Genomic DNA, 9,729 nt, shown 5'->3' with positions numbered 1-9,729 from the left:
CCCCAAAATGATATACATGAGATACACTTGCCTACAAGGCCAAACAAAACATCTATACACATGACATCTGTCTACAAGCCTCTAAGAGTACATAAACGTCATAAAGGTTAGGACAAGGCCCCTCCATACCAATCAATACATGTCCAAAGCATACTAACCAAAAAGGCAACTCCGGAGCAAGTGGACTGCACCAATACTTTTCGCTGAGCTGATAGCCTACTAGGAGGACCATCAACCTGTCTATCGGGACCTGCATGCATGAAAGGCAGCATCCCCAACCAAAAGGGATGTCAGTACGAATAAAGTACAGAGTATGCAAGGCAGGAAAGCATAAATAAGAATAGTAATGTAAAGAGAGAGAAAGAGAGAAAGAAGATACAACTTGTAACATCTTAGTGCCTCTGAGGGTGACTAACATGAAATGTATGATACATATATATACAAATACTTTTAAAAAACATACGCGTCTATGGGCATCATCATCATCATATCGTACTCGAGCATAATAGGCTAGGTAAAACGTACCCGGCCATCATAAGGCTCGGTAGAATCGTACCCAGCCACATGGAGCTCGGTAAAACCCGGGTTGATCAATGTTTGCACAATAGGTACCGTACCCGGCTGACTATAGCGCGGCTCGGTAAAGTAAAATAGGTACATATATATATTGCATGCTGGACTCATGGAATCATATTATAAACCTTTCGGAGTGACGTAAGGTCGTTAAACCTCTGAATACGTAGTTGAGCTAACTCGTCAACATATGATGTCAGAAGAAGCAGAAAATACCATCATCATAAGCCTTATATGAGATGCCAAGAATCAGAACATAAACATGATCATATACTTTTCATTGGAATGAAAAGCTTGCACGTTTTCTAGCTACTAAGAATAAAATCTTATTGGAAGGGCATTCATTTATGTTACGTTCATTAGAAATCATGCCAAAAGAAAGAAAGAAGGTGCCTTAACATACCTGTATGATCTCTTCCTCATTCCTCAACCAAGCTCAACACAACTTCTTGCGTCTACAACAAGTGAAATGATATTATCATCAACATATAATGTCGTACCATCGTATTTGGCTAGTCGTATAGCTTACGAAAAATCGGGCAGCAACTCTCCTATTTTTACTACATCCCATTGACTACTAAGGGTCATCAATAACAGAACAACAACAATAATAACCAGCAATATCAACAACAACAATATAATCCAATATGAGCTTCTCCGATTATCTTAACAATCATATTGAGCGGGAAGCTCATTTTTACTAATAGCAAAACATAAATTGAATCCAACTCTTATTCCATAAATTAGTTTACAACCTTCAGAACATCATACTTATATGTACTATATGATTCCTAGTTCAAAATATCCACAAAATGCCTTCCAAAATAGCCCCATACGCACAACACCTTAAAGATACCTCCAACTTCAAGTTAACACGTTTGCCTTCAACATCTAGGCTTGCTATAGCCTAAAAATGACTCAACCCAAAGAGAGGGGTGAAGACCATACCTTATACCACACAATTCCCGAATTTGTAGAGCTTACTTCGTTGTTATGCCTTCCTCATTTGGCAACGAAGAGAGAAAGAGGCGAACTATCGACTAGTTCTGGTTCCTAAGGCTTGAATCCACTTGTTTCATCTTCTCCACCTTTTGATTAGGAGTCCAAACCTTAAGGATATGTTTAGGAGGTCTAAAGAGAATTTTTGGTCTGATTTGGGTTGAAAATGATGCTTGGAGACGAAGGCCACCACTTTATATATCAAGATAATCCTTAACCGACCTTGTGAGTCCCAAAGGGAGCTACTTATGTAGTCTCACAAAAATGTGAATATCTCTCTACTCCGACGTCTTATCGATGAACGGTTTAATGTATTGAAAACTAGACTCATAGACTTCAATTTGGTGGATGGATAACCCCATAACTCCAAGTATTCTAGGAGAAAAGCTCAGTGACATTAGACCTTATTTCAGTAAAATTTATGAACGTAACTTGTGACGACTTTCGTCGACTTTTGTTTCAAAACACGCTTGACTTCAAAACTTAACACACGACTATCATACGACTAAAATACCTCATAACATTACCTTCTTATCATCTTAAGCACCCCAGTCTCACCCCATAAGTACAGGTTATAACATTCCCAACTTGCTGACTTTCGACGAAATTTATTTTCTTCGATTTGATTAGCTTCGTAACCTTTCAACCTTCACAATGCTTTCTTAAAACTTGTTTTAACCCATCATTATCTTTTTAAAGGTCCTTCAACTCTCCGACTCATATTGATTCACTTAAGATAAATTCTTAGAGGAAAGTACGGGGTGTAACAATATATTTAACCATAACACTCATAATAATGATAGTATTTTAAGAAATTTTCAAAAATAATTTGAGGAATGAATATTTAATGATAAGGATAAAAAAAATAAGTTTCTCTTAATTTACTAAAATTAAAAAGTAAAAGTATATATTTTTAATATAATAGATAAGTAAAAGTGAACAGAAAGAGTACTACTTAATTGATAAAATTGGTGAGTGCTTGAAAGGTCCTTTTATAAAAAGAACCAAGTAATTTAAGGTGATGTCACTTCCAAATAGATGAATACTATTAGTACCACTCTTTCAAGAATGTTCGAGAATTCAAAGTTTAGGACTGATATTAATTAACGAATCAGTGATTGGTAATAATAAAGGGTCATACAAAGAAAAAAGAGTTCGTTGAAGATCCAATGAAACAATTTTATGAATTAAAAACTAAATTGGATGCTCATAAGTACCCAGAAATCACATCAAAACTACCGAATGAGTAACAGGAAGGTCACCTCTAGTCTCATAGCTCTCAATAATAAAAAAAAATAAAATGATAAAGACGGGCTACCATTATAGAATCTCCCAACAGGGGCAATAAGAAAAGATGAAGAAAATTGAGATAAACTTGCTCCCAAATGTTCCTCGTGTGTATTTTTCTTTCAAAGTGGCGTCTTCCCTCTCAAAATAGGCTTAGTCTTGCTTTTAAATGTTAAATAACCATATTAAACTGTTATGAAAATTAAACTACACGATTAACTATATCCATCTCTTATTCATATAAATACTCATCCATATTTTATTATTCTATCACTCCAAAATCACACCACGGCCTCCTCTCACTCCCCTCTTTCCAAATCCATGAACTAAATCCTCGCCAATCTCCATAAATCTAATACTTTCCAAACTAAACTCACACACCTCCGGTAATTTAACCCTACCTTTCTTCAAGACAAGCAAGTAACAACTTCCTTTATTGAATGAAATACTAAAATAATCTTATGTTAAGCTTAGTTAGCAATTTCATTTTGAGTTATGTGCTCTCTTGTTATGGTCAATAATGGATCATGATAATTCTCTTAAACCATTAATAAAATTAGAAAAATTCCACGTGGCACAGCCTATCCGAGGGAAAGATAAGTGGTGAGGAATGAAGGAGAGGAGTTGGGAAATGGACCTTACTAGCGGGCCCGGGCTTTGGGCCTAAAACACAAAATTGACCGGACAATATTGCCCTTTTTACAGGAGGGTCCGGTTTTAAAGGTCAACAAGAGTATAAAAACTACCCACATCATCCATCATCATCGTCTTTGTGGGGAATAGCTAAAAGAGAGAGGAGGTAGAATAAAAGGGGTTTTAGAACAGTTCTCTTTTTGGTTGGTCTTCCCAAACCCAGAGGTTTTTAATTCTGTCCACAAACTACACATAACACAATAACAAAAAACACACAAAAAGAGAAAAATGTTTAACGAGTAAATATACATTCTAGGGATTCAAAATTTTACTGGTAGAATCTGTACAGAAAGAAGGCAAAACGCAGATTTCTTCATATCAGGTAATTCGATCTAACTTATCTTTTTTTTTTTTTTTTTTTTATCTTCTTATTTTTCTTTACTGTTGGGGTTTTTCTGGTCTGCATTTGAATTGTGGTGCGGGTGATGGCAGCATTGACTTTTTCAAGTGATGTTTTTTTTTAATCTGGGTTTGGGATGATTAAGAGTCTGGTGGGGGGGATTTATTTTTCTGGTGAAATTCAGGTTGATCACACAGAGATCTGGGATCAGACTTGTTGAACTTGCCTTCTTCTTAGTTTGATCGCGTGAATTCCAAGGCTTCTTTGTGGTTTCTGTGCCTATAGTGGAACTGGAATTGCATTCGATATTTACTGCCCCCGTTTTAACTTTCGAAACGCAACTCATCGATACTGGTTGAGGATCGGGCTTTTGTTGTTGTTCTTCTTCTTCTTAAAAATGTCTTCAAGTTTTGCGAACCTTCTTATACCATGATATCTCAAAGTCAAAGAATCCTTTATTATTTACTCGTTATAGCTGATGGGAAGTTTGCCTATAACACATAGGGGAAAGATCTCTGTTTTGTTAAAGATGTTTTATGATATTACATCAACATTTTCCACGTATTTGTCAATTAATCAACAGTGTGTCAGAAATAGAGTTCTTCTGCGTGTGAATATTTTCAAAAATTCGATGCCATCATACCATTGTGTTTTTCACAAACCGCATCTTTACGGATTGGGATAATTCATGATTTTCCTAGTTTTGTATCTTTTATGGACATAGTAACATAGATATGGATTTTTCTCAATTTAATCCCTATTGAAAATTGGGAGCAATAAAGTGCGACCCTGAAGGTCGTTATGTTTTTTTTTTCCACTCTCTCTCTCTCTCTCTCTCTCATATATATATATATATATATATATATATATATATATATATATATATATATATATATATATATATATTATTAACATGAAGAAGCTCACGACCACCTTGACTACAACACCAGTGTTGTTTTTTCCCTCCAATTTTGGAATATATATAGTGTATTGCTTTTGATTTCCATTTATGGTATGGTAGATGACATGCTTTCTTTGCCACTGTAGATCGAAGTGAAATTTGTGACATTGGCTCCTTGCATTTGATCATTACTTATTGGCATGCTACCTAAGCTATGGTGTCAAAGAAGAGGCTGAATTGTGGTTTTAGTGGCTATCAAATTCCTGTTATACCTAAAGCTCCTAGATCAGCTAGAGTAAGCGTGCTGTATTTATTAAATTATGCTTTTACAACTTCTTTTTCTCTACCTTTTCTAAATGTCTCCTGCAATTCTAATTTGTTTCAGAAGAGACGCCCCTGTAACAAATTGGACGATGATCAAATTTGTGCATTTGAATTATTGGCGGCTGTAGCTGGCAAACTGTTACTTGAGAGTGAAAGTTCTGCTTCAAGTAATGCAGGTGCACCAGCGGGAAAATATGAGCTCGCTGATTGCAGGGATAGTATTAAACATGAACAAGTGGAAGATGATAAAGCTGTGAGATCAGAGTGTCTTGATCAGGGAAGTTGTGTAGAAAGTGCCTATATACCAGAAGCTGCAGAGCAAGAGCAAGCTTTCAAGAATGGTTTGAGTAAACCTTTTGCTGAAAATAAATTCTTTTTAGAGCATACATCTACTATTATAGGTTCTAATTCCTTATTAAAAGACTGGTCTGACGTGAAGTTGGAAAGCTGCAAAGAGGTCAGTGCAGATGCACAGTTACAAACCAAAGTGGAAGGTGGATCTCCTGATCTGGCTGATCCATTTGACATTAGAATTGTGGAAGGAACTCGAAAACAGTTAGATGATGACAGCAAACAGACTGAATTAACTGTGGCGAATACTTGCAGTATAAAAGCTCCGATAGAAAAGAATGTGAATAGTAGTGCCTTGGTTAACTCAGATAGTAGTGTACAGTTTCCCTTGTACAGGGACCCGGTTCCTTGTGCTTCTTTTGTAAAGTCAAGGAACAATGTAAAGTTAGGTATTAGAGATGATGACGAAAATTATTTTGGGTGCTATAGGCATAGCACTAAGATTAGGACCTTCAGGCCAACATCACGTATCACATACAGAAGAATAAGGAAGATGTTGACATCTAGACACTGGAAAGTAGCTCCTAAGTTGAAGGACTGTGAGCGTTCTTACTCTAGTAAGTTGGAGAATCTTACTCCGATATTTTTAGCTGTACTCTTACTCAATTTTGTTAGCTTTTCATACCACATTCTAACTACTTGATTTTGGTGTTTTAGATGATGGAGTGAAGTCCTTTTATTGCAATAGGAAAAACAAGCGTGGGAATGAAAGGTGTCGATTTGAAATTCCTTCCAAGAGAAGGAAATTGTATGACCATGGCTTTGCTGTGGCGTATGACAAGGAGGCCAGTAGCGAAAGCATTTCAAATTCACATGAAAAGGGAATCAAGGGAGATACCGCAATCCCACCTAAAGGTCAATACCTTTTTATCCCCTTACTGTTGAAGATCCATGATTTATGCTGTCTTACTGAGTAACTGCTGTTTTTCTCTACAGGAGCTGGGGCTTCAGCTTCAGTTATAAATCATCAGAAGGATCCTAATGGTAAGAGATTTTAGATTTGATTTTGGGGCGCATTTTGCCACATTTGGATCATTTTCTTTTTCTTTTTTGTATTAGACATACTTTTTTCTCAAAAAAGCTTTTGGCCTGACGAGTCAAAATTTTCCTTTACAGTAAAATTTAGCATTAAGTCCTTCAAGGTGCCAGAGCTTTATATTGAGGTTCCTGAAACGGAAACAATTGGTTCGCTGAAGGTATTTCTTTCTCAGGCACTCTTACTTTTTTCTCATTAATATCAGATGTGTTGCAAAATCTAGAAAATCTTCGATTTTTAATCAAGATTACTTGAACTTATGCATCTTCGTATTTCAGCATTTGCTGTAGGGATTTGATGTGTACAACTGTTTATGTTAACACTAGACCATAATAAGATGATCTTATGCGCAAATGTAAAGAGCAAATAGATATATTTTTGAGAAATTCACTTAAATCTCAATGGGTGCATTCTGCACTTGGTATTAACTAATTCCTTTAAGCTTCTTTGCTTTTGTCGTACACTCTCCCTGCAGATGTTTAATTAAGCACTTCTATGTGCGTAAAGCTTCAGATTCCCTTCGAGGAGTCACTTGATTAGCTCTTCCTAGTGGTAGTGTAGAAAGCGTATTTTCTCGTGGAGTTCAAATAAACATTTTTAATCTTATATGCGGAAAACAGTTTTTGATAAGTGGAATTCAAATAAACAGCTCTTTATCTTTCATGCAGAGAACAGTAATGGAAGCAGTAACAGCTATCCTGGGAAGTGGATTACGGGTGGGGGTGGTTCTTCAGGGAAAGAAGGTCAGAGATGATAATAGAACTCTACAGCAAGTTGGTATTTCACCGAATGACAATCTTGATACATTGGGTTTCACTTTGGAACCTAGTTTCAGCAAAGTTCCTCTGTCATTGTCTCCTAAAGATGATACTCTTGCTTCAGCATCGTATATTACAGACCAAGAATTATCTAGGTATTGTTGGGAAGTAACTGTATGCTTTTGAATAATGGTGCTTTGCATAGTTATCAAAGAAAAGAGAAAGAAATGTTACAGTAGGTTTTGGCTACTCTATGGATAGCTGACAGTGTCTAATTAGTCATTTTTATATTCAGGCATCCATCTAGTCCTATCTTCGAATTGGGTCCTCCCAATGCTTTGTCAGATCCTCCAGAGGCTAAGTTGGACAAGCATGATGAGAGTAACCATGAACTGGAGATGTCACCTGCAACTCCTATTGATCAATCAGCTGATGAAGCTTTTCCAGATTTTAAAGCCTTGGCCATAGTTCCTCCTGTGAATACAGAGGCACTTGCTGTGGTTCCGGTGAATCATAAAAACAGATGTTCTGAACTTTCACAGCGTAGGACAAGGAGGCCATTCTCAGTTGCTGAAGTAGAAGCGCTGGTCGAAGCTGTAGAACAGCTTGGAACTGGAAGGTATGAAACAAATAGAATTCTCTTTACGAGCATTGGAACAGTTTGAAATTTGTAATTCACGGGGGATCTGCATTTCAATCTTTGTTAATGCAGGTGGCGTGATGTTAAAATGCGTGCTTTTGATAATGCCGATCACCGTACTTATGTTGACTTGAAGGTTAGACATCTAATTTGTGCATTTCTTTTTCCTTCTCAAAATGTTGATTAAGAAAGATTGTTTCTCCATTTTGCTCGCATGTAATTTTTTTTCCCTGTGAAAAACTGTGTAATTCCTTGACCTTTCCACATAGTATCCTTGGCTCTGAAATAAAGGTCATGTTCTGTTCTATTTATGTTCTATTACTGTCTGGAGATTGGAACCCACGTCTTAGTTATTTATGCCAACTTGAAAATAGGCGTGTTTTCATATGACAAGATGCTTTACAAACTTTCACGATCCAACATGTTTATTATAATGGCTTTCTGGTTCTTATGACAGCTCAGAATGATTGCATAAACAGGTACATGAGTTGTTCTGCGGATAAGCTTAGATATTATCAAATTTTTTAATTATCTATTAACAAAGCTAATGATTGTCGCCACCATCCATGTGACATGGGTTGCTTTGTTTATATTTTATAGGATAAATGGAAGACATTAGTTCATACAGCAAGTATTGCCCCACAACAAAGAAGGGGAGAGCCGGTGCCCCAGGAACATCTTGACAGGGTCTTAGCTGCCCATTCCTATTGGTCTCAGCATCAGGCCAAGCAACACGCCAAACAATATGCTGAACCTCTCAAAATTGTAGATGCTCAGGTGCAGAATGGCGTTGCTGCTTGAGTGGAGATGTCTAATGTGAAGATGTAAAGATAATATGATTATGACAGGAGACCCGACGAGGAAATTTGTAAAGAAAGCTTCGTCGCAACTCTCGTTGACTGGCTCACACACTGATTTATTGCCATGTCTTCCACTGACTGGATGGAAATGGCATTTGTAAATGAATCAAGGAATAAAGCAGTCTAACAGACAACGTTCTTTGCTTCTGTAGGTTTTCTTTCCGTGCTGTTAGGATTGGATAGGAGAATGACGAAAAGAATAAACTATATCATGATGTACATTAGTTTCATATTTCTACCACTATTATATTTGTACTTCCTGTCGTTACTGATGAATTCCTTTAGCTTGATATTAAATTGGATCTCCACTAATTGTTTTCTAATTTTTTTCCTTGCTATAAGTTCAGTTGTTACTAAGAGCTATGAGTATCCCATCCCATAACTTGGAATCTAATTTTGGGTTTTAAGGCCTAATTTTGTGATAATTACTCATTTTTGCCCAAGTGCTTAAAGCAAAATAAGAAAATCATGGTGAATACTCATTGCCAAAGGTTCACTATTGATTGAAGGAAGAAATACCTTGGTAGCCGAACCCAGAAAAAAATCGGAAAAATTAAAATTTAATTAACATATAATAAGGATATTTAGAGAATTGAGACTCTATATAGAAATTGAAATAAAACAATAAAATAATAAAAGATTGTAGAGAAAAACGAGAGAGTTCTTATTGATTTTTGGGATGAATTACACTAAGATAAAATTGACATAGCCACAAAGTAACAAACTGTCTAAAAGATAGACATTCACCTAAAATACAATTTTATTTGTAACACTCACCCTTGAATGTTTATTCAATGTGTCTCGTTAAAACCTTAACTAAAATAAAACCTAATGAGAAAAAAATTCTAGTGAAGGAAAAAGAGTACACATGTTTAGAAATACGCCTTTTGGTTGCCTCGTTAAAAACCTTATAAGGAAAACTCAGTGGGACAAAACCTTATAAGGAAAAAGAGCACATCGCATATTA

At 36.2% G+C, this 9,729-nt stretch overlaps 1 protein-coding gene across 1 annotated transcript; it reads left to right on the top strand.

Annotated features, from left to right (window-relative positions):
• The first annotated feature begins 3,621 nt into the window (after window positions 1-3,621).
• Window positions 3,622-9,071, top strand: LOC107808579 (telomere repeat-binding protein 4). Its single transcript, XM_016633106.2, has 10 exons — window positions 3,622-3,874; window positions 4,940-5,088; window positions 5,179-6,025; window positions 6,126-6,323; window positions 6,405-6,452; window positions 6,585-6,664; window positions 7,173-7,417; window positions 7,558-7,881; window positions 7,975-8,038; window positions 8,503-9,071. Exons 2-10 carry the CDS (start codon window positions 5,008-5,010, stop codon window positions 8,701-8,703), a joined length of 2,088 nt encoding a protein of 695 aa, XP_016488592.1. The 5' UTR covers window positions 3,622-3,874; window positions 4,940-5,007; the 3' UTR covers window positions 8,704-9,071.
• Window positions 9,072-9,729: the final 658 nt, after the last annotated feature.

This window comes from Nicotiana tabacum, chromosome 13 (genome assembly GCF_000715075.1).
Source record: "Nicotiana tabacum cultivar K326 chromosome 13, ASM71507v2, whole genome shotgun sequence".
NCBI lineage: Eukaryota > Viridiplantae > Streptophyta > Magnoliopsida > Solanales > Solanaceae > Nicotiana > Nicotiana tabacum.
The sequence above is the reverse complement of the archived record's forward strand: the minus strand, read 5'-3'. Positions and strand labels throughout refer to the sequence as shown.

Bases quoted from the DNA above. Each gene is read 5' to 3' on its own strand.
- LOC107808579 (XM_016633106.2), top strand. From the start codon at position 5,008: ATGGTGTCAAAGAAGAGGCTGAATTGTGGTTTTAGTGGCTATCAAATT. The intron at 5,089-5,178 runs GTAAGCGTGCTG...AATTTGTTTCAG, and splicing joins AAGCTCCTAGATCAGCTAGA to AAGAGACGCCCCTGTAACAA. The intron at 7,418-7,557 runs GTATTGTTGGGA...TTTTATATTCAG, and splicing joins ACAGACCAAGAATTATCTAG to GCATCCATCTAGTCCTATCT.